Genomic DNA, 27,071 nt, shown 5'->3' on the forward strand with positions numbered 1-27,071 from the left:
GTTAATATTGGTCCATCAGAAATCAAACATTGCTTGATAGTTTACCGTCATAACACAAAGCAACACTTTCCAATTTGTAATAATGAAAATTTGTTGGGCCATCAAAAACCATCAAAACTAGATGGAGATTGTTTTATGATGGTGACCATCAACACAAGTTGGACCATCAAAAATCTTATTGACACCAACATAAACCATCAAAATCCTTTGATAGTACCATCAAGTATGTTGTCCTGGGAATACAAAGATAAAAAATACACACAGATCTACATTTTTTGCATACATCATATTTGTATTTACTGTTATACAAAAGAGTGAGGTTTTTGTTTTATCAGTACATATGAAATGGTCATATTTTGGATCTGAAACATGTTGCTACTGCTATGAATTTTGCGACTTAAGTTTTTGGTATTGTACCAATTGAATCATAATATTTCTATGTGTATGCCTGACTTGAGCTAGAATTTGTATAATAATTAACAGCCTGTAGTTTATCTACCACTACAAAAATATAATTCAGATTCAATAGTATATATAAGACATGTTAACTCGATTCTATGGTGGGGTACCTTTTCATAGATGAAGGTTGACATGGTCGAAAACTACTCGCTCCCCACATGGGTGACCTTCGGACTTGGCCGAAACTCCCAATTCGATATGAATACGCCCATCGTGACCGTAGCGCCTGCTTCGATCTGAACACGCCTACTACTATGGATGGCCACCATTGAATAGTTGACTGCGACATTATCCACCTCGTGCTGTTGCTAATCAGTTTCGATCACAAACAACGTACTCAATCGACTGCTAAAGGCAACACAGGAGTAACCACGACCATGAACCTAATACAGCTTTCACGATCAGCATTCAAAAGTAGAGTACGTTAATACAGCTCTCCCGTGCTCTCATGAAACAGCATTGAATCAGCTAGTGGTATCCATGTTCTATGTAAAATTGAACTAGTGGCATCCATGTATCGTGTATGTATGTAAAATTTTACTATGCTTGATGTTTTTACTCCCTAGTTTATGCTAGAAAAAAAAATTTCAAAAACTTTCTTAACCACAAAATTCCAGTTTTAATCCAAAGAAATTCTTTTTAACATCCTGTTTTGTACTTCATCGAAACTTAGTCGACTAAAATCTTACTCCCTTAGAGTGTTTAAAAACAATTCTGAAGAACTCGTGCTATACGATTCGAAGACACGACTCATTATTCTTTGAACTTTAACTTACATATTATTACCCATTGGCAGAATGGATCTTCGTTTGAATTTCATCTCGTCAGCACTTTTCAACTACAATAATCAAGAGTAATAATAAACAGTGAGCATGTGTTGCTATGGCTGCTTGATAATTTTTTTAGAATTCTTTTTTCACTTTTAATTTTGTTATGCGTGAGTTTATTTTTGAGAAAGGGAACCAAAGAGATCCCATAAACAGTTCTTGAGTTGTGAATAAAAGAGAATTTCATCATTTGAACGATATTTTTGTTTCTAATTAAGAACCAGATATTCTAGCCTATAATTCAAAATGGATCGTTTTCAATTCTTATTCGGGTGAATATCACACCTAAAGATGATCCAAACTGATTGACACGGTCCCAAAAGTTAGAGTTGAAAAATCAATGCCAAGACCTAAACTTACCCAGGCTGAAAAAGTCAAGGAACGTAGGCGGGAATACCTTAATCGCTGCACACAAAGACGAGCAAATGGTGACCCTCCGAACCCCTTTCATGCAAATACGAGAACTGGGTGTTGATCACCAGTTAGGGATGAAAGGATCTATTGTCAACGTACCCAATAACTTGCACAAGACCGCAGACCAGGGGTGGGCAAACTTTTTTGGTCGAGGGCATAAAATCGAGAAGAAAAAAAGCTTGGTGGGCCAAGTAAAATTATCTAAAATGAAAAAAAAACGACTTACAAGTTTTAATTTAAATATTTAGTGAGATGAATGAAATTGCGATTTCATTTTTAAAAGTTCCATATATTGAGGTTTGAAGTGAGATGTACTTATTTTAAGGCTAAATGCTTTTTTGTTAGTCTGCATCTGAAATGATTATTTCTAAATTTCATAGTTGAAGACACTTGTTCACGTATATAAGATGAAGCACTGACTATCTGGGCATGAAATATTAAATTTGGGAAACTAGCTTTTGGTAATGATTTGTAAAACTCAAACTTTGGCATACTTGGAAACAACTGCTTCAAAAGCGCCAATCTACGGCTTCTCTATAAAGAACTTCTGCTTTCAACATTTTACCAATTGAAGCTGTATGAGCTAACATTTGTCTGAGTTGGCATTTACAGGGCAGATTTGTTGGCCTCTCTTTCAGGGGCACCTTTTAGGTGGGCCAACGTTGCTCCCACAGAAGGGAGAAATAGTACAGAGAAGGAAAGAATATCCATGCCTTGCCCGGGATTCGAACCCAGAACCTTTCTGATGCAAAGGCAGTTCCCTAGTTGCTTAGAATTAAAATTATTTTTACTGAACTTTTTGAAAATCTTGATTTTTAAAAACTTCAGTTAAAGTAATTTCAGTTCATTTTCAGAATTATATCTGCCCTTCTTTTTTCTCACAGTTAACAGTTACCATCTTTTTCTGGTTATTTGACTGTTTCGGTTGAATATTGTACTAATCATAAAATAACAATTAACTAAAATGTTATTTAGCCACCTTTTCAAGGAAATTTCCAAAAGTGTGTTAAAATAGATTTCTTTAATTTATAATCATACCAACGACTTCTGACTCTTGAAATAAGTGCTGTATTTATTTATTTTTATGTTTTATTTATTTTTTTAAAGTCCCGCAGTGGACTGATCGTTAAGACACGGTTCCCAGCAGATCACCGAAGTCAAGCATCATTGGCTGCTGTCAGTGTGCGGTTGTATGACCACTTGGATTAGTCTGCGTAGGAACCGTGGGTGCGCGGTATGGGTCCTCGTTAAACTGTTCTACAGTGAAGTTCTCGACTTCACGCGATGGTCGTCGGGCTACCCAAGTGGGGGTGCCATCGCCTCTGCAGAGGATCAAAATTGTGATGGCATGTCTTAGGATCATCTTCAGGGATATTTCCCAGACAGTTGCCAACAGCCCATTGTGCAGCTCTAGTGCGACGTAAATGAACTACAACCATTCATTTTTTAATACAATAATATATTTAATATATTATATTTAATGCATTNAAAGTACGTACTTTTTACTTGTACCGGCGGTACAAGTAACGAAAGTAAAAGTACTGCCATGTATGGTTTTAACTTTTAAATATGGATAAACATCTCAGTTAGTTCATATGGATTTAAATTAATATCGGAATTTTATTTTACTATTAGTTTGTTGTTTGAACCATGTTAAAGAGTCTTCAAGATTTGACATTTCTGCCTGTTCTTGCCCTTTACCTTGCAGGTAAGTCAATTTATTTATCAATAACATACGCATTTATTCCAAATCTACATAATGGTCTTTATTTAAAAAAACATTTGTCAGTCACTGTACACTAACTGGCCATATTATTAGAAACACTATAAGATTCTATGTGAAATCTTAGTTATGAGGTCATACTATACAACTTAGCAACAGCTACATAGCAACAGCTGTACATAGCAACAGCTGTATAGCACTAAGCTGCTGCTTAGTGCTATACAGCTTTATTGTTTTATGTGACTGAAACCGGTTTGCACTTGTTTACGTTAGTGTATCAATGTGCTAAATTATACGATATGTAATATAAATTTGATGATAGGATAAATTAAACGATTTATTATATAAATATAGAATATTTATAATATCAGGCATTATATTAGTATAGTATAATAATTAGATCCAATTATCAGACGCGCTGTAGTGTTTTAATAATGACATGTTTTGCACGAGTTTATAGGCAATACTTTTATACATGTAATGGGGGTTTTATTCAGGAGATTTTTTTTATATACTTCCTATTTGTATTCATGTTTAACGTATTTTATTACAATGTTAACCCATTGATACAGGAGCTTAAGCAAATGCAAACCGGTTTCATCCGAGTAAAAACAATAAAGCTGTATAGAGTATCATCTGATAATTATAATTTTACATAGAATCTTAGAGTGCGTTTAATAATATGTCCAGGGACTGTAAGGTTGCCAGAATGCATCGTCCGGAAAATAAAATGACAAGTGCCACTGAGTGCTTTAATTTTTATTACTTTTTACAAAACGTTTATATTTTGTAGTAAAATTTTTCCAAACTGTAATAAGTATTAAAGATAACTATAGAAATGAAGATAGGCTTTGAAAATATCTCTAAGTACATTGTTTTGAAGATTAAATAAATCCAACAAAAGAGATATCAAATACACATAAGTTAAAAATTCGCCATTAGCAAACTATTTTAAAATTGATAGATCTCAAGTCAGTATTTTATATTCCATTTTAGTTTTACTACCCATAAACATCAATTCTAAAAACAAAAACACTCTGTTGAAATTTCATTGAATTTGTTTGAGATTTATAGAAAATTAACGAACGGTTTTTCTCGGTTAATGAAAACTGCAGGTTCGATAATGGCTTTGGTAATCAAATATTTCACTCGATGTAATCGAATTTACGCTGATTTATTTTACAACTTAAGTCTTGCATCGCATAGCATTTAAAGAATTACAGCTACCACTATTTTTCCTCCTCGTTGTTCGAAGATAAAAGATGTTTGACTAAACTTGTTAACGAAATTGTTTACTTAGGAATGAAATATGGAAGAAGAAATTGTGTTTTTGAAAATTAGTTTTTGAGAGAACATTACTTGTGTGTTTGCTTATGTAATGAATATAAGTATGCAGTTCCTGGCCACCAAGTTATTAGACGCACTTCGAAGTTCTATGTAATGTAATCTTAATTATCAGGTGATACTCTATACAGCTTTAGTGTTTTTACGGGACTGAAACCTGTTTGCACTTGTTTACGTTCGTGTATCATTTGATTAACATTGCAATACTTTAAAAATAAATACAAATGGGAAGTCTATAAAAAATTTACTGAATAAAAACTCAATACATTTATGTTTAAATATGAGAGTATCGCATATAAACAAGTTCAAAACCTGCCATTATTAAAACACTACAGTGCATGTAATAATTTGGTCTAATTATTATAATATACTAGTATAATGCTTGATATAATAAATATTCTATATTTATATTATATATCGTCTAATTTAACCAATGGATACACGAACGTAAACAAGTGCAAACAGTTTCACAAAAACAAGCTGTATAGAGTATCACCTTATAATGACGATTTTACATAAAATTTTAGAGTCAGTATAATATTTAGGTCATTTACTGTATATTTGGTGTATACTAAAATTTATAATTACATAAAGTAATATACACGTAAGAGTAAGTCAAATTTTTACGACACAATATAAAGCTAGAATCATTAATTTAAGATACATGTATACGCTAATACTTAAATTAAAATTAATTTGTTAAAATGTATACAGATAAGACTAGGGCAAGTTAGATTTAAGCCTGACCAGATAGGATTTAAATATTATACAATTATTTAATACAATGGGATGCTTGCAAGTGACGTTGTGCTTATCTCGATCCCGATTGGTTGTTGAAACGTGACATATATTTGCGTTATCAACTGTTCTTTCCATTTTATTTCCAGTAGGCCAAGCCTGTCAAGTATCAATTCGTTTTTACCTGATTTAAAAGTTACACATTGTAAATCTTATTCACGCGTTTTACAAATCGTACATAGTGATTCGTATTCACGTGATTTAAAATTCAAATGTCGCGATCCGTTTTCACGCTAGTTTAAAATCCAATTTTGTTATTCGTATTCAAGAGTTTATAGCATAGATGGCAGTACTTTTACTTTCGTTACTTGTACCGCCGGAACAAGTAAAAAGTACGTACTTTTACTTGTACTTCGTTACTTTTTAAATTTAGTACTTTTACTTGTACTTTCGTTACTTTTTTAGGGAAAAAGTACAAGTATTTGTAACGGAAATATCGAACGAAATCGTTACTTTTTTTCTAAAACTCGNACATAAAAACAATAAAGCTGTATAGAGTATCTTCTGATAATTAAGATTTTACATAAAATTTTAGAGTGAGTATAATATATAGGTCAGGGACTGTATATTTGGTATATACTAAAATTTATAATTACATAAAGTAATATACACGTAAGAGTAAGTCAAATTTTTACGACACAATATAAAGCTAGTATCATTAATTTAGGATACATGTATACACTAATACTTAAATTAAAATTAATTTGTTAAAATGTATACAGATAAGACTAGGGCAAGTTAGATTTAAGCCTGACCAGATAGGATTTAAATATTATACAATTATTTAATACAATGGGATACTTGCAAGTGACGTTGTGTTTATCTCGATCCCGATTGGTTGTTGAAACGTGACATATATTTGCATTATCAACTGTTCTTTCCATTTTATTTCCAGTAGGCCAAGCCTGTCGAGTATCAATTCGTTTTTACCTGATTTAAAAGTTACACATTGTGAATCTTATTCACGCGTTTTACAAATCGTACATAGTGATTCGTATTCACGTGATTTAAAATTCAAATGTCACGATCCGTTTTGACCCGAGTTTAAAATCCAATTTTGTTATTCGTATTCAAGAGTTTATAGTATTCGCAATCGCAACGCTCGAGTACACCCTCTAGCGGCAGCCTGAAAATATCGGGCATTAATTCCATCATAACCATTGGCAATGACGGACGCCATTTTCTTAGCAGCAAATAAGAAGCCAAATTTCGCTTAGAAAAAAGGTAGCAGAACTTGAAAAAGCTAACCAGAACATGCCAAACATTAAAGCAGAACACGCCAAGCATTCGAGGAACAATTTCTCAATAATTTTTACCTTTCTATTACCAACATTAATTCCGATTTCATGATCTTTTGCTGTTTCAGATGTGTGTATTACGGTAAAATAATTTTTTCTGTCTTCAATTCTTTACAAATTAAAGTGAAGTCAATATTGCTTTCGTCATTCCAATGAATTAATGTGAATTCAGAATGTACAGATCTGTAATAATTATATAATATTCTTCTTCTTTATAGAATAGTAAATATTTCTGTATCTATATAATTCGGGAAAAAACAATAAGGAATTCTCTGAATTACTTGAAATTTGTGTTGATTATTAATAAATTTTTATCGCTTTCTTGGTAAGCATTTTTTAGTTTTAAAAGAATAATTTCAACTAGAATTCAGCTATTCTGTCTTCAAGGAATTTGAAATTCATATCGAGATCATACAATTATAAAATTTTGATGTGTGGTATGTTATCTAAAAGTAATGAAGGAATAATCTATGTAGATATTATTTGAAAATAAAATTTTCAAACGAAGAACATTTCATTTGGAATTCTCCGGATTTATAAAGAAGGTGAGTGTTATGATTTTTATAATAAAAAATTTACTTGCAAATAATTGTTTTTCTTATTTGATGATAGTTCTTTACAGAATGGTTTTACGTCTAAATAAGAACTATAAGAATGAAAAAAGGAAACAATATGACAGTTTTTTTTTCAATATGAAGAATTTTTAGAATTGCTTTTTTATCTTAAGAATTCCTTGTTTTACGTTTTTTAGTTAATGATTTTTTGATAAAAATTGTCGTCAAAATACTTTTTTTTGAAAAATTAAATTTTATAACATTATGTATTTATGATACTTCTTGCATATTCTTGGTTTGAAGTAATATGATTCAGAAAAGTATGGAATAAAAATTCGGTACTTATGCATTAACGCCACCGCAGCTACAGATTTGGCAGTTTTTAAGTGCCGCCAATCTACACCTAAATTTTTTGCGACAAATCATAAAATAAAACACTTTATTTAAAATCAAAGTAGTCAATCGGATTTCGATGAGAAATGAGCCTATATAAAGTTCAATATAGATTCAAAACAAACTATATTTTCGTTCACCTGTTGATGTCGTCATATTAACTCTAATAAATAGGATTCCAAATGAGATAACATTTCCAAAACGTACGTTTACCAAGATAAAGTCTTATGTCATGGGAATTGATAAATTTCGTTTTTTTTGGTAAAATATTTCGCTCTTGAAAAAATGAAATTGCATCTTGTTTTGCTTTTGGCAAATCCCAAAGACGAATTTTCGTAGCACTTGAAAAATGACGACAAAAAAGAATTGTTTTTTTTTTTGTTTTGTTTCGTAAGCATTCTTTATTTTACGTTTTTTAGTTTCTAAATAATGATTTTTATTGAAACTTGAAATTTTTTGATAAAAATTGTGGTCAAAAAACTTTTTTTGCAAAATTTTATGAGACTTATGTATTCTTTTTGTTCATTTTAGTTTTTGAAGTATTAAGATTCTTAAAACTATGGAATGTAAAGTTTAAATAGGCTTTTTATGTTATATCATTAAATTTAGTAAAACAATTTCTCGGGCATTAGGTTTTAACTCTTATAAGAATATACATATTTTTTTCTGTTTATTTACAAATATTTTTCCAATGTGTTTTGGATGTTCCATCTCTAACTAAAAAGTGATACCATTTTGTTTTCGTTTTGCATAAGAAAGAATATCAAACATTTTTTCTTTTTTAAATTGAATAAGCCACAATAAAGAAGGAACGTTACAATGCTACACGCTACATTAAAGACGTCTCCAGAGTAACTGAGTGACTGTACATATAGAAATCGCAGGTATTCGTCTCATACAATAACGCTCCCTATAGTTCGTTGCGATCGCGAATCAAACATCGATTATCGCATTTATACGAGATTTAAAAAGTCGCACAAACTGATTCGTACCTTTACGTTCTTAAAATCCAATATTGCTATTCACATTCACACGATTTTACTTTCTTCTTAAATTAGTTACTAAAAAGGTGTCTACTAAAAAGTGTCTAACAAAAAAGGTCTGATATTCTTCATTGGTAGGTAATTTAAATATAAATCTTATTTCAAAAAATATATATTATACATGTAAAATTTATAAATTGATATCGAGTGTTTGCAACAAAAATTTTCGTGGTTTTTCACTATGGGTCACAGTCACCCTTGCATAATTACCTTCGTATATAAGTTTAAACAATGAGGTAAAAGGAGACTTTTATGAATATCTTCTTTTTTTATATGTTTTTCCACATCTTGTTACATGCCATTTTCACCATCAGCGTAGAGAGAGCTAGGTAGAGATTGACAATAACTAAATAATAAATAACTAAAACCTCGCAACAGCTAAAAAAAAAGAAGAAAAAAATAGCGTATTGTTCATGTCCTATCAATTATCTCATCACCAGACAAAAAATTTAAAAAAAGGAAAAAACTAACTTTGATATTGCATTTATTAATGCCAGACAAATTATTACTTTTCATCAATGTCGCACTAAATACTTGGTTTTAAGTAACGAATGTTAATTTAATTAGCAACGACACTTTTCTCGTTTCTTGAAAGAACTCTGAAGCAAAGTAATCAGCCTCGTTCGGGAAGGTAGAATGAGCTAATTTCTTTCTGTGAATGTTCCATCGTGATAATGACGACTTCGAAAGGAAGTTTTCCGCAAAGATTTCATATTGATTTTTGTTTTGAGATTGTAATCTGGAATGGTTATTTGGAAAAGAGGCTTACTATCAAAAAAGAACTTCCTCATTAGAAGGATTGGGGCATTTTTGTTTATTGCGTTATGAGGTATTTAGTATATTTCTGGTAGTAAACTCTGTAGTTTTATCATTTTGAAAGTTAAGTTTATTCATTATTTCTTAGTCACCTTAAAACTAATAAGCGAACGGAGTTCATATCAGTCTCTTCAATGTCTCTTCGTTTTCTTAAATTTACATAAATTTCTGAACACAATCATTGCTTATGAGGTCATCATTAAATAGAGTAAACAAAACAAAGGTAAATAAAATATTAGCTGTAGAACTTTTTAAACTTACAAAAACCCCACATAATTTAAAGCAACGCAATATTATTGTAGAAAACTATTTTATAGAGTTGGTCTAAAATAATAAATTTTGTATACTTACTTTCATACGTATACTCTGAGGGGTATCCATCTTAGAAAATACAATAATGAAAAAAAAATGCTTTCATAATTAAGTATGGAAGTAAATGAGTTTTATAAAAGTTTAATGCTTAATATGTAAAATATAGATAAGACAAGCTCTGAGGTATGTTGAGCAACTCTGAGCTTCACTTGTTAAATAGTTTTCCGTCATCTTTTCATAAACAATTTTGTTTTGTTGTTCAAATGTGGTGCGTATGAGACACATTTTGTTTTTGTTGTTGTTGTTACTAATGCTACTTGCCAACACCACCAATGGGAATCCAAGAGAATTCTTAAGGCATTGGGTGCGTTTCTTGTTTCTCCGTGGCTCCATCTATATTCGAGAATACGACTTCAGGCACCTACACTTTACAGCCCGTTTTACAAGGATAACCTATTCATACTCCATTCATTTATCCGCTGATTATAATTATGATATGAACCACAGAAATCTCCAATACAGTACCCCCAGAGATATTGATTTGTTAAGGGAACTTTGAGGACTTTCTGACGCTGAATTCACTAGGGTAGGTGTCTGTGTATCAGAGTTCTTCTTCTTCTTGTGTTATTCAATTAAAGATGAATTAAGCTAAAAGGAAGTATGCGATGAGTGTGTTTAAGCATGACAAATCAAACTATAGAATGTAAAGTACTCCCTTTGGATATTGATCAGAGTTATCAAACAGTACTCTAGGTGAGAGAGATTGTGATTGAAATTTACAATTAACTGTGTCAATAGTCTCATGTAAAGTATTTATACGTTAACTCATACGTTTTGTTAAAATTAATAGATAATTAATGTGCATTCATATTTTGTAACGTTATTTCTGAATATTTAACCTTATTTTCTCATTTATTTATCATGAATCTCTTCTAGGTCTACTTCTTTTGATGTGATGATCTCAACGGCCAAATGGCCAGCTGAAAACTATAAGAACGAGGTAAAACCGAATTACGACTGTGATATGTTAAATATTGAATAGTTTATCATTGGCATGATAAACTAATCATTCTTACTATTCGTGGAATCAAAAACCAATCATTCTTATTATTAGTTTATCATTCCACAAAAAAGGGAAGATTCTATGTAAATTTATCTCTAGTAAAAACGTTTTTGTATCTTATTTCGTAACTTAGAATATGACATAGAAAATTAAATAATATATTTAAATTCGTATCATTAAAATGGAACAGAGAAACTTATGTATCACAACCTACAGTCCCTGGTCAAATTATTAGACGCACTAAACATTTCTATGTGAAATCGTAATTATCAGGTGATACACTATACAGCTTTATTGTTTTTATGTGACTGTTTGCACTTGTTTACGTTAGTCTATCAATTGGTTAAATGAGACGATATACAATATAAATTCGACGATTGAATAACTTAGACGATATATTAGATAAATATGGAATATTTATTATATCAGGTATTATATTAGTATATTATAATAAGGAGATTAAATTATCGTGTTTTAAATAATGATTTGCTTTGCACGAGTTTATAGGCAATACTTTTATATTCAAGCAAACATGTAATGGATTTTTATTCAAGAGATTTCTCATATACTTCCTATTTGTATTTATTTTCAAAGTATTGCATGACAGTGTTAACCCATTGATACACGAACATAAGCAAGTGTAAACCGGTTTCATTCAATAAAAAACAACAAAGCTGTGTAGTATCACCTGATAATTATACTGCGTCTTACAATAAGGCCACCTGATAATTATACTTATACTGCGTCTAATAATAGAGCCAGGGACTGTACTTAATGTACACGGTAGTGGCCAACTTAACAGATTTCACCATCTTTTATTGTGAAAAACAGATCCTTGAATTAAGAGTTATTTAAAGTAATAATTTATTTTTCTTCTTTTTGCACTGAGTATACAATATTTTTCTTCTATATTTTATTACTTTTCAATGCATTGAATAGATATGCTCATAATATATTTCTCCATCATTTAAAACCAAATTCTAATTTCTTCTCAAACCCTTCCATTTCATTTTACCCTGTATATGAAATATGTTTATACAATTAAGAATAATTTCTTTAAGCAGCTTTCGGTTTATCTAAAAGTAACGAAATCTTTAACAGCCTTATAAAACTGAATATTTTTACAATGTAATTAATAATAAATCAGTTATTCTTTACTACTACTTTCCCCTTTATTTCGTCTCTCGCTAGAGTTAAATATCCATACTAGTTTTACGCCCATTTTTACCCATGAGATAATAATAGTCCAATTATATAGTACATTTAATTTTGTCCCCAACTGAAGTCTCAATTGAAGTGAGAAAATTACACGAGCTGTTCACCCAGTGATTAGGCTTAATTTGAAATAGGAAATCGTTCCAGAAGAGAAATAAGTAGACTATTTCTTTCCTTTGTTCTACATCCAGTAAATGGAGTTCGAATTTAAATCAGGGAGAATTTTAAGAATTTACTTAGTATGTAGTTTTGAATAATTGATTTGTTTTAAATGAAGGAATAAGGGCTTATATGTGTTAGGAGTTTCTGTATTAACTTTGTCTGTATTCAGTAGAGTCTCTGGCCAAATTACTAGACGCACTCTAAGATTTTATGTAAAATCTTAATTATCAGGTGATACTCTATACAGCTTTATTGTTTTTATGTGACTGTTTGCACTTGTTTACGTTCGTGTATCAATGGGTTAAATGAGACGATATATAATATAAATTCGGCGATTGGATAAATTAGACGATATATTATATAAATATAGACTATTTATTATATCAATCATTATTTTGGTATATTATAGTAATTAGACCCAATTATTAGACACACTGTAGTGTTTTAATAATTATTGGTTTTGCACGTGTTTATATAGAAGGCTTTTATGTTTAAACATACATGTAATGAGTTTTTATTCAGGAGATTTTTCATATACCTTCTTTTTTTAATTTATTTTTAACGTATTGCATTACAATGTTAACCAATCGATACACAAGCATGAAACAAGTGTGAACTGCTTTCAGTCACGTAAAAACAATAAAGCTGTATAGAGTATCACCTGATAATTGTAATTTTACATAGAATCTGAGAGTTCGTCGAATAATTTAACCAGGGACTGTATTTCTTTATAGAATAAATGAATAGACTGTATTCGAGTAGGTACTGTTTCTGTGTAGAATAATTTCCATAATCTTTTTTTTTTAATTAAAGCAATGGAATATAATTTATGAATGACTAAGATCACGTCCTTGGAAAGTTTTATCTAATGAAAAAAAATTCATATGCAACGGCGTCTATAAAAATATTAAAATTTAGTGAAATATTTGGAATTAAAATACATGTCGGTCAGACTGAATTTTATTCTGAATTTGTTCTGGATTTAGCATAAAATTCGTATTAACGGCTTCCTTGATTATCCCGAGATTACTCGGGTATGTGTATATAGCAAATATTTATTATCCCGAGTAAACTCGTGCATAGCAGAATTCGTCAGTACATTTTGTTTCATCACGTTTTTATACGGTCGGAAACAAAACAAAAGGAAAAAAATAATCTGCTGTGATTGGACGTTAGCCAATATTTGTTTGGGACGACTTGCTATTTGTGGGACTGCAAACGTGTTTTGTATAATTGTATATACAATGAATTTACATAGAAAAGAAAGAGTTAAAAAAAAATGGAGCTCGCCAGCGAAAGTGAAAGTAATGCAGATGAAATTTCAGATTAAGAAAATGTGAACCTATACAAAGACTCATATTTAACTTTTTTCATTTGACCGAGATCATTTTGGGATAGTAAACTGGTGGTCAATTAAATATTTTTTACGCATAAACAAAATAGAATGTCAACTTAGAGCGTGTGTTTTGTTTTTGTTCCTTGTATTTATTAATGAAATTAAAAAAAATAGGTTGATTTTTTGCATTTCAAAATAATTGGTTAGGGAAGCCGTTAATAGAATGGACGTAGCAAAAAAAAATGTACTCTTTCAATGTTTAATCCAAGTTTAACAACAAAAAGAATAAATTGGTACTTACTTTCTTTTTATAACTAATATATCAAGATTAATCCTTAAAGGTCCTGGTCGGTTTGCCTGGTTTTGGCTGGGATTACCAATGTAACTTTTTAGGCATTTCTTCATATTCAGCACGCTAAATGGTTAAGTGGTTTTAAAAAAAAAATCTAAATTCACATGACGTCAAATTAATACCACTGTTGCGTGTCTACCACTACAAAAATACAGTTCCAATTCAGTAATATAAGACATGTTAACTCGATTTTATGTCGAGGTACCTTTTCATAGATGAAGGTTTATATAGTCAATAACAACTATCACCCATTGGTGACCCGGACGTGATGTAAACATGCCTACCTTATCAGAAACTACCACTTCGATGTGAACACGCCTATCTTGGCAGGAACGCCCACTACGGTTTGTGCACGCCTACTTCGATAAATGTTCCATATTAAACAATTGACATGCAACTGTGACATTAACCACCTCCTCAGGCTGTTGCTACTCAGTCTCAATCACACTCAACGTCGGTCTGCATACACTCGACTGCTAATGGCAACACAGGAGCGCCCATGACCATGAACTTGATACAACTCTCACGACCAGCAGAAGTACCGTGATCTTAATACAGCTCTCCCGGCTTCTCATGAAGCAGCAATGAATCAACTAGTGGTATCCGTTCATCGAATTCTATCTGGAGAGGAAGTACTGTACAAAAATATAATTCCAAGTCACTAGTATGTCAAAACTCGATTCTATGTTAGGGTATCTTAAGAAGGTTGACCCCATGGATGAAAGCGAGACCGAAAAGCGAGGGACATTTCAGTTTCAGCTTGTTTTCAGGAGGGGTCAACAATATCTACTCTTTCCCAGGAGAGAAGCAGTTTTGTATGCATGCTATAATTGTAAAAAAAAAAATTCTCGGTAGTTACAGAAATGTTTCTCGAAAAAAAAATGCTAGAATGAAATGCCTTTCGTACCGTATATGCAGGCCCTTCCCCTATCAGCCATAATGTTTAGTAAACCAGTCCAAAAAAGATCATTTTTCATTATTATTTGTGATAGTTTTTATTGAATTTTACTTTAGATTTTGTTCCATTTAATTTTAACAGTTTTACGAGTAAGCAAATCTTTCTATAATGGAAAATAATGTCATTTTTGTAAAATAATTGGAATTCCTTTTTTTTCCATTTAAGTTCATGAAAGCCCAAGTTAAACCAACAAAGCCTTTCTGCCTGAATTACTTCAAGAACGATACAGAATATCAGAGACAGGATCATCAAAGTCTCAGCTCGTAATTTATTCTTTTTTATTACATTACTTACTTGATTTAGGTAGGCTGAACTCATTTAAAAGGTTAATTATTAGTGTTTATAATTGCGTTATCTTGGAAGCATTTCACTCTTTTTGCTGGCACCATTCTGTTAAAATTTAGATCGGAGTATTTTCTAGCAATAACGCTCAGGATTTTTCAAAAGAATTTCTGCAATTTTTTTATGCATTTTGTATCATTTTAAAATAGTAATTTAAAAAAAAATGCCTTTATATGAATCAACAACCGATCTTTTGTAACAATCAACTTTTTGAAAACACACTATTAAAACAAGCTAAAAATAAAATTCCACATTTCATTAAATTTCATATTTTTCCAAACAAAATATGAAACCTAAATCTTCCTTAGCTCAAATTACATTATTTAACACTCATACAAATACATCACTGAAGATTGCTTAAAAATTCATTACTGTTTATATTTATTACTGTTAGCAAGACGTTTACAGTTATGAAATTTCGTTAGAAATAAATATTGATTAGTTAAATATTTTGTTTTCTTCTTTTCAATAGTTAATATCTCTTGTTTCTTTTCTCACAAATTTCAATAGACTTTATCCAATAACTAACAAACATCTAAATCAGTAAAAGTAATTTAACTAATCAGTCATCTAAATCAGTAATTTAAACTTAAATCAAGGGATAGATGTTCTTTCTGTTGTAGTAAACCCACAGTCCCTGATAAAATTTTTCGACGCATTAAAAGATTTTATGTAAATTCTTAATTATAAGGTAATACTCTATACAGCTTTATTGTTTTTACACCGACTGTTTGCACTTGTTTACGTTAGTGTATCGATGGGTTAAATTTGACGATATATAACAGGGGTTTCCATCTTGCATGAGGCCGGGGGCCGCAACTTTTTCAAAATTTTATATAGGACTCTTTTATGTTTGAAGGAACATTAAATACTACTGTCAGATGCGCACGTGCTAAATAGTATTCACAAAATACAAAAAAAGCGGAATAAAAAAAGCAACATTATTTTTGTATCGGATTAAATATTTTCTTGGATACAAAACCTGCGAAATAATTAATTTTGCACCGTCGGTATGTTAAATTTCACAGAAACGAAGAAATTAGGTTCTTTCTTAACGAAAGAAAAGTATTTTAAATCCATATAGATTTGTATATAGATAATTGTCCGCAAAATGACAACTAATATATTTTAGTTCGCGAGCCACAAATAAAGGTTTCGCGTGGAGCAGTATGCGGCCCGTGGGCCGCCAGTTGGTAACCACTGATATATAATAAAAATTCGACGATGGGATAAATTGGACGATATATTTTATAAATATAGAATATTTATTACATCAAGCATTATATTAGTATGTTATAATAATTAGATAAAAATTATTAGACGCACTGTAGTTTTTTTTTTTTTNTGATACGATATATAACAGGGGTTTCAACTTTTTCAAAATTTTATATAGGACTCTTTTATGTTTGAAGGAACATTAAATATTACTGTCAGATGCGCACGTGCTAAATAGTATTCACAAAATACAAAAAAAGCGGAATAAAAAAAGCAACATTATTTTTGTATTGGATTAAATATTTTCTTGAATACAAAACCTGAGAAATAATTATTTTTGCACCGTTGGTATGTTAAATTTCACAGAAACGAAGAAATTAGGTTTTTTCTTAACGAAAGAAAAGTATTTTAAATCCATATAGATTTCATACGAAAATTGTCCGCAAAATGACAACTAATATATTTTAGTTCGCGAGCCACAGAAAAAGGTTTCGCGTGGAGCCGGATGCGGCCCGTGAGCCGCCAGTTGGTAACCACTGATATATATTAAAAATTCGACGATGGGATAAATAGGACGATATATTTTATAAATATAGAATATTTATTATATTATAACGTAAACAAGTTCAAACCGGTTTCAATCACGTAAAAACAATAATGCTGTGTATAGAGTATCACCTGATAATTAATATTTTACATAGAATCTGATAGGGCGTCTAATAAAATGCCCAGGGTCTGCCTTCTGTTTTTCATTAAATATTTGTTTGTAATTTTATTTTTCCTTCTAGTCTTAGCACAGCTAAGCTCAAAGTCTTCTACAGAAATCTTCAAAAAACAACTTACAAACAGGAGCCAATGTTTCAAGTAATTCATTACGTCGTTCATTTTTTAAATGTTAATTATTTGTTCAATTATACTATTAGCTATGAAATGCTATGAGACTCAATGGCTTTCAACATTTTATTCCATTTTTTTTCCTTAGAAAATTAGTTATTTTTGTAATTCACTGAAACTTATATGACGGAATTAAACAATAAGCATGCGCTTCAAAAATTTGTAATAATTTATTCACCATAAAGTTGAGTATAATAATTACATATAGCATTCTATTCTTTACTCAATATCTTGAAAGCTACAATTGATGTTTTTAAATTTAAGAACAAAGCGGAGAAAAAAAATCAGCTAACAATTAATTAGGGTTCAAATGTAAGGAAGTGCAAAAGAAAAATACTAAAATAAGCCATGTATTACTTTTATTTATACATTGTGGTTTTTTAAAATAGTATTGAATTAATTTAACTAAGCTGAGAATCACATTTAAAACCATAAACATCTTTATCACTCGAAAAACTTTGCCAGAGACCTTTGAATTATGGTTTTATATTTAGTTCTAGTCACTTAGAAAGTGAAAAAGGAAAAAAACACACAGTTTTACGCAACCAAGTGACTTCTAGCTATGAGTAAAGATATCAAAACGTAAAGAATAAGAAATACGATTCACTACAAAATGAAGAAATCGTAAAATAATCACGACAAATGACGCAATTTCTCAGACATATTTAATTGCAGCTCAGACACATTCTGTGCTAATTTTTTTGATGACTGAATAGACATTGAACAGCCAATAGAGATCAATATTAACATTTCCGGTTTGATACAATGGTGTTTGAGGGAGATTGTCAGCTGCATCGATCATACACTCGTTTCGGATTCACAATTTCATACATGAAATGTGATTTGAAAGCTAGGCTTTTTTTCTTAATTTTACATGAATAGTGACTGAATCATTTATATTGCGTGGAAAAGAGTCTACGGTCTTGTGCAAGTTATTGGGTACATTAAAAATGGATCCTTTTATCCCTAACTGGTGATCAACACACAGTTCTCGTATTTGCATGAAAGGGGTTCGGAGAGACACCATTCGCTCTTCGGTAGGGTTTACAATTTCTGGCAAGTGACAACTCCTCAACCCGTAAGTCAACATCGTAATACTAAAACTGATTACTCTAGTTATCTATGACTTGTAGCGTCATCTGTTTATATATTTTGCAATTAAATTCCAAAATTTCTGCATAGATATTTACAGCTTTCACAATTAACACAACAGTTTATCACCTTTTATTTCGGAGATTTTGAAATCTGTTGGTCCTCTGAAGTGTATGTGACATTTTGTGTGGTAATATGTAATAATTTATATTCCTTTTCAGGACTCGGAACTTTTTAGCCAACTTGGCGGTCAAATGGGGCTGTGGTTGGGAATTTCTATTGTCGCTCTATTTGAGTGCATAGAAAATGTTTCTCACCTATTACACTATTGCATCAAGAAGACAGTCAAGAAGAGTTCTGAAATGAAAAGCACGAAAAAATATGACTTACCTAACACCTCTTATCTATAAAAGCCATATATCTCTTAACTATTAAAATGCTGTTAAAAAAATATTTGATCCTATTTACGTCAAAATATTCTGTAAAAAGGTCAGCTTTTTGTTATATTTATTACTTTAAATCATAAAAATTTTACATTTAAGTAATACAATTGAAATTGAATTTAAAAAAACATTTGAAACTTTTTAGAATCTCTTAATTTTGTCTGAATAATGTGCATAAATAAATAAAACTCTTTGCAAATTTTTTGATTCATTCTTAGTTTATTGTAATATGAAGAAAAAATCATTATTTTAATCAATTAAGGAAGACTGTTTGGTAAGTTGGTTGGTAACATGCTCTTTATATATAATTGCAATTTAAACCAGTTTATGCAGCTCACAAGTATGGTGCACAATGCAGAAAAATCACATTTCGAGGAAAAAATTAAAATTCATTTTTAATGATATTTGCGCAGAAAGCTATCGAAGCAGGATATTTAATATATATATGGGTCATTCTCACGAAAACTGTCATTTTTCAGTTCATAAAATCCCNTTATTATTATTATTATTATTATGAAATATTCTTCGATAGCTTAGCTGTTATAACCTGATTAAAAAACTTCAAAAAGATATATGCAACATGTTTTAAGGGCTTCAAAAATAAGCACCCATTTCCAAGACTGCCCGACGTGAGTGTGAAGATTTGAAATAGAAAATAAAACGTTGCCAACAGAGAAAGGTAAAAATAACGGTAAGAATCAAGACAAATTTTGTTTCTCACCGTTATTTTTCTAATTTTTGTTGGCAACTTTACTCTTTCTATTTCAAACCACTTTTGTTTCTTCACACTTACGTCTGGGAAGTCTTAAAAATGGTTACCTATTTTTGAAGCCCTTAAAACATGTCGACTGTAAATTTTGAAGCGAATAAAGATTTTAATCAAGTGTTCAAAGATTTTTATCAAAATGTTATATCAAGCATGGGAGATGAATCTTTAATAAAAATAGGTAGGTCTTTATTTACGTCCCACTAGAGCTGTGCCATTGTCGATTGTCTGGGAAGCATGGCTCTGAAGATGATCCGAAAACATACCATCGCAATTTTTACCCTCTGCAGAGGGGATGCTTTGGTACTCCGACTACCTGCGCGCAAAATTGAGCACTTTAAGCTAGAACAGTTTAACGAGGGTGGATACCGCCCACCCTCGGACACTACACAGACTGATCAAAGTGGTCACTAACCTACTGACAGCAGCCAGTGATGTTTGACTTCGGTATTCTACTGGGAACCATGTCCTTACGATCTGTCCACTGCGGGACTAATAAAAATAGATCTTATTATTTTTAGATATAATTTTCTTTAGGAAGTGATTATTTTTCTGAAGAGAGAATAATATTTGCATACAGTCCCTGGCCAAATTATTAGACGTACTGTATCTTGCATCCATTAGTTAACACTGTTATGCCATACGTTAAAAAAATAATCTCATAATTTGATCTAATTATTATAATATAATACGTGATATACTAAATATTCCATATCTATATAATAATATCGACTAATTTATCCAGTCGTCGAATTTATATTATATATCGTCGAATATATCAATCGTCGAATTTATATAATAATATCGTCTAATTTATCCAATCGTCGAATTTATATTATATATCGTGTCTAATTTATCCAATTCTCGAATTTATATAATATATCGTGTCTAATTTATCCAGTCGTCAAATTTATATTATATATCGTCGAATATATCAATCGTCGAATTTATATAATATATCGTGTCTAATTTATCCAGTCGTCGAATTTATATTATATATCGTCTAATATATCAATCGTCGAATTTATATAATATATCGTGTCTAATTTATCCAATTCTTGAATTTATATTATATATCGTGTCTAATTTCAGCAATTGATACACGAAGATTAACAAGTGCAAACTGTCTCGTCAAAACAATACAGTTGTATAGAGTATGACCTGATAATTAAGATTTCACATAGAATCTTTAGAGTGGGTCTCATAAGGGAGTGTAGTAGTGATCAATATAGACTATCCAAATTAAAAATCACTATAGTTGGTGAGAGTAACAACAGTCTCCCAAAGTGAGTTTGTGCTCATTTTAAATAACCCGTTTAGTCTCACTTTAAAATACATGAATAAACAATCTCCCTCGAGAATTCTGTAGTATTTAAAGCCGGAGAGTTAAGGGAGGATGAATAATGGAGGTCGAGTCATCGGGAAGAATTCCTGGAGTCTAAATTAAAACTCTTTCGGGTAGTTAGTTTTCGTTAAACACTGCACACTTTTATCAGAGATCAATATTCGTATCTTCGCTTTAATGGAGATGACAGTGAAGATGATATCGTATCTATCGATTTAATGAATGGAATTTTTGCACTTTTCTTAACTCTGGATTCTCTCTTAAACATTGTTTTTCGTTTTATCGCTTCATTTTNTTTACACCACATGGCTTTAGCCCTCTGGTGGGAAAGACTTTAAAACAAAACTTACAACAGTTACTTTTCTCTACTACTGAAATTTAGAATAGTGTGATTAATAAAAATATGTGAACTTTTTGCAATTTCAAATTAATATTGAAATGCATAGGTTTAGAATTTCCTACAGTTAAAGTTTTCGGAGCTTCAGTGTTCAAAAATGTATACAAAAGCTAGACGTTAAGAACGTATCCAATGCGCGAGCAAAGCGCCGAAATGAACTGCGAAGGCAGTTCCGGGGGTTGGCAAGCGCCAGCGAGCATGGGGCGAAGCCTCCTAGTAATAAATATTCTGTATTTATATAACATATCGTCTCATTTAACCCATTGATAGACTAACGTGCAAACAGTCGCATAAAAACAATGTTTTGTTTCGGAATGGACAGCCGAAACCAATCACACTGATTTTGCCTATTCATTGTTATTCATTTATTCTCTTTGTAAATAGAATATAACTTGTCTAAAGTAAGAACTCCCCCAACCATTCATCTGGACTGGTGGCGGTGACTGTGGTGACGAGATATAACTATCTCAAATTAGGGGTGTGGGGTCTGCGAAAAAAAGGGAATCTTTTTCTTGGGTCTGTTGTGTTAGCTCTAGAGTGAAGAGAAGCTACCCTCTCTTAAATGTGATATTCTTGTTTCCATAACAGAAGTCGGCCTCAGGCTTTACGCCGGGGTGAGTTCCTACAGTATGTGTGTCTCAAGGTTTCGCTCTCTTCACCTTTCAGATACCACGGAGAAAGAGTTTCTCTATAAAGAACGAATAGGGAATATAGTAATATTTAGGAAAATCATGCTAATTAGGAAAAGCTTGAAGAGTGGGGAAATCACGTAACATTGAGGCGCCTATTCTATTTACAAGGAGTATAGTTAAGGGAAATAGATAATATAAATTTGGTTAAAACTCAGTAAATTTTTCTTTATCAATGAAAAATTTATAGTTTTGATGACCTATCACAGGAATATACAGCCCCTTGACCAGATTATTAAACTCACTATAAGATTCTAATAAAAATCTTAATTTTCAGATGATACTCTATACAGCTGCATTGTTTTTATGTGACTGTTTGCACTTGTTTACGTGAGTGTATCAATGGGTTAACATTGTATTAAAACTCGTTAAAAATAAATGCAAATAAGAAGTCTATGGAAAATCTCCTAAATAAATACCCATTACATGTATCTTTAAATATAAAAGTATTGCTTATAAACTCGTGCAAAAGATGCCATTAATTAAAAACTGCAGTGCGTCTAATAATTAAGTCAAATTATTGTAATATACCAGTATAATACCTGATATAATAATTATTCTACATCATCTAATGTATCTAACTGTTGAATTTATATTATATAAGGTCTCATTTAACCCATTGATACACTAACGTAAACAAGTGCAAACAGTCGGGTAAAAACAATACAGATGTATAGACTATCACTTGATAATTAAGATATAACATAGAATCTTAGAGTGCGTCTAATAATTTGGCCACGGACTGTATAGCGGAATGTGTGCGTAAGAGCGGCAGCAGAGTGTTGAAATTCAGTAATTTATTTATCATGAGTTAAACATTTATTACAAAAGACGATATTTGATGCATTTATTTTTAAAATGGTTAAAAAAAATCGGATTTCCTCCCTTGCGCAACATAAGTAGGAAAAAGTAAACTCCAAGGGGAAAAACGAGAGAATACCATTCGGCAAGCTGGTCAAAAGTTAGATCTGCTGTGTGCTGACCAATACGTCCTAGAAAACAGAAGGCCTCGGCACGGGTTACAGTAAACAGAAATTGGGTCCTTCAGTAATCCAAACATCATTCGTATTTACCACCACTGCGTTGCTTAGTAGCCCGTAGGTAGTGACATCTTTCTCATTTTGCATCCACTGCGCAGTTTATGTTCGTTACATCGGACTACTAAATAGGCTGAGGCCGTCTTTATTCTAGGAGGTGTTGTTCTGACCCGCTGAGATAGCAGTCTAAGCTGAGGACATTATGTACAACTAGGCACTAAGGAGATTCTCAACATTTAGGGAGATTAACATTTTTCTCAACATGTGTTCGTCTCATTTTTTTACGATAACTGGAATTTAATTGTATGTCATCTAGTCTCTTAAACAGTAAGTATTTGGATTTTGGCACATTCATTTTCCTCTCGTGCGTATGCAATCATTTTTGCCGAAAGAGTGATTTCAGTTTAACTGATGACAATTAACTGCTATATCGTTTACCTATCAGAGTGTGACGAGCACGTTGGAACTTTTCCGTGAATCAACGAACGGACATGGTATATGGACGGTTGTTGTTGCATGGCAGGAGATCGTAATCATTGCTGCATCGAAGCATTGCTGCATCGTAAGCAATTCTGATACACATAGGCACTGAAATGGCCATCTTATTAGACGCAGTCAATGGGTTAACTTTGTAATGCAATACATTGAAAATACATACACATAGGAAGTATATAAAAAAGCTTCTGAATAAAAACCCATTACATGCATGTTTAACTATAAAAGTATTGCCTATAGACTCGTGCAAAACACGCCATTATTAAAACACTACAATACGCCTTATAATTTGATCTAATCATTATCTTATAATACCTGATATAATAAATATTCTACATTTATGTAATATATCGTCTAATTTATATTATATAGTCTCATTTAACCAATGGATACACGAATGTAAACTAGTATAAACCGGTTTCAGTTACATAAAAACAATAATACTGTATAGTGTATCACCTGATAATTAAGATTTCACATAGAATCTTACAGTGGGTGTCAACAANCTGGTTTAATAAATGTTCGATATTTATCTAATATATCGTCCAATTTATATTATATCGTCTCATTTAACCAATGGATACACGAATGTAAACTAGTATAAACCGGTTTCAGTTACATAAAAACAATAAAGCTGTATAGAGTATCACCTGATAATTAAGATTTCACATAGAATCTTTAGAGTGGGTGTAAACAACACTATTTTGATGAGTATCATATTTTATTTTGATGTGTATCATATGTGTATCATATTTTAATACTGCGTATTATAATATGATACACAGTATTAAAATATGATACACACATGCACGCCGCACTCAAAAAAATTATAGAGCCACGTAAATTAGTTATTATTGTGGGGATGCTAGGATTTTGTAAGAACTTTTAATGTCAGGAATTCTTCTTCTTCTGTGTCTTCAATTTGTGTTAATTATGATTATCGACCGTGTTAATTGGGAAACAATTTTAGTGTTAATAATGAATTTCACTTCGGTTTGAATTACGCTCCTTAAAAAACTGTTTAGTTACGTTGATTAGTTATTGCTTTTTGGATAGTTGAGCTGGTGCGAGACCAGTGATGCCCTTCTTGAATAGACATTTCTCAGTTTAGGACTTTTCTGAATTTCTATTTATGGGATCGATTCATTCTTCTTCTGAAAACATAGAATTCATTTGGTTGTCCTCTTCTTAAGAAATGGAAGAGATCTTCCATCATATTAATGAATGAAGGATCAACGTTGATAGATCAGATTCTGAATTGCGAAATGGAAGGAAAAAAATCAATGTCGTTAATATATCGTTAGTGAAACAATTTCTTAACTATTTTTTTCTTCTAAGGTTAATGATTAAAATAGTGCACTATGTTTACATCTAAGGTAAATGTACAGTGCGTAAGGGAAGAAACATTCTGAATATCTTTTCTTCTTATGATCGGATCTTCACGCACTGGGGCTCAATTTTAGTGGCTTAAAGGGATGACCTCAATTATGTCGATTAGTTAGTTCAGACAATAACTTAAGTTACGAAATCAGACACACAAAAAAGTACTTTCTTCGAATAAACAATTTTCCCACAAATTCTGCCCCTCAAAATATGGAGCGTATCCTAACAGCCGCTGTGGATCCTAACAGTTTGGTCCGGAGAACAGTCGGATATTCCTTAGTGTTATTATAACTTTTAACGTATTTCACCTTATCTCGGAAAGTTTTTAAACAAGTAGAAAAGTTTTTGCACATAGTTATAAAATTCGTTTATCCAACGATAATTCCGTGCAAAAAAATAATTTTCAATATTTATTTTTCATTATTTTTTATTATTTTATTCAATAATAGCCAAAAATTTATTAACTGTAAGGTATGTTTACATCGTTTTAATTACATCGTTTTAAATAAGATAATTTTGTATGGCAGTGTACGAAACTTGAACAAATATTTTCTGAGTTATCAATTTATTTTTTTAAAAAATCATTAAAATTTTTAAAAAAAATAGATTTGTCAGAAACTATTGCATCGATTTCGTTCAAATTTTGTCTTAGAAAACTATTTATTTTTTTTTACTTTATCGCATCGTAACTTTAGTTCACAAAACTGAACTTATGGTAGTTCATATGCTTGAAATCAAAATCTCTTAACGTCGTAGGTAAAGAAAACATTTAATAAATAAATCATGTTTTTTATTCTATGACAGTAAATAAAAAAAATTTAAACCAATTTTGTATTTTGTTTAAGTAAACGGGGATCGGATTTGTTTTATCGCCATTACGGGGAACAGAAGAGGGAATAAATCTCAGCCCATTTAAAGGAATGTATCAGAGCAAAAAAGCAAGAAAAAAGAAATCAACAAAAAAGTTGCGATCACTGGTTACCCATGGATCAAATGCTTTTTTCTGTCTGGATTGACTCCGTTAAACATTTCAAATCATGGGTTGCAAATCACTGTCTCTCATTGATGTTTGACCTCTTTCATATCCTTGCCTATGTACGTGTTTCAAGACTTTCATATTTATATTGAAATCATCCTCAAGACAGTCGTTTTACGTTAATAATAAAAAAGAATACAAAAATACTTTAAATAATTATGTAAATACATTAAGAGTGCCTGCTAGTGAACAATAAAAAGAGCAGTGGTCGTTATAGCAACGCATGCGCACTGTTTATACTCTTGAACATAGTTGCAAAGTGTGTGGACGCCATCAAACCAAGACTCATTTTGCCATTGAGTAATAAGAGAAATAAAATTATTCCACAAATATAAACATACTTTAGAAATAACTGCAAACTTTTTGTTATCGGAATTTGAAGCTGTAACATATTTTACGTCAAGTAACGGAAACTTATTTAAAAGTGTTATTTAAAGAAGGAAACTATAGTTGAAAGTTTGAAAAGAATTTTTATCTCATTCGATTTCTCGAATAAATCTGACACATAATTAGTTCAAAATTTCTCCTTAAAAGATAATGTTATCTTTCTGTAAACATATCATTACATTTAAAAGTTTCATCCGATGGATTATCGATTATATTTCAAATTTGATAAGAATAATTTACGCAAATTGATTTAAGTTACGGCGGAGAGAAAATTCCAGCCGCCGCCTATTAATCCATTTATCCCTTTTTCACTCTTGAAATCAAAAACTTTCAACGGAATTTGTCGCAAAACAAAAAGTCGTAACAGAAAGATTCAATATTACATATTTTAGATACAATGTCGACTGACAAATAGTTTTTTATGTCGTTGCATTGTGTCTAGGTAAATCGTGAATCAAGTAGTTATGCAAATCAAACTACATT

The 27,071-nt window shown here is 31.2% G+C and overlaps 1 protein-coding gene across 1 annotated transcript in view; it reads left to right on the forward strand.

Moving 5' to 3' along the window:
• The window catches only part of LOC107453539 (FMRFamide-activated amiloride-sensitive sodium channel), a 39,387-nt gene extending 20,132 nt beyond the window's left edge, over nucleotides 1–19,255 (forward strand). Inside the window, exons 8-12 of the mRNA XM_043046667.2 lie at nucleotides 3,336–3,408; nucleotides 10,918–10,981; nucleotides 15,233–15,330; nucleotides 17,413–17,488; nucleotides 18,832–19,255. Coding sequence (XP_042902601.1) covers nucleotides 3,336–3,408; nucleotides 10,918–10,981; nucleotides 15,233–15,330; nucleotides 17,413–17,488; nucleotides 18,832–19,020 — 500 coding nt within the window. The 3' untranslated portion in view covers nucleotides 19,021–19,255. The remainder of the gene's footprint in view (nucleotides 1–3,335; nucleotides 3,409–10,917; nucleotides 10,982–15,232; nucleotides 15,331–17,412; nucleotides 17,489–18,831) is intronic.
• The last annotated feature ends 7,816 nt before the right edge of the window (nucleotides 19,256–27,071 follow it).

Source organism: Parasteatoda tepidariorum, chromosome 8 (genome assembly GCF_043381705.1).
Source record: "Parasteatoda tepidariorum isolate YZ-2023 chromosome 8, CAS_Ptep_4.0, whole genome shotgun sequence".
NCBI lineage: Eukaryota > Metazoa > Arthropoda > Arachnida > Araneae > Theridiidae > Parasteatoda > Parasteatoda tepidariorum.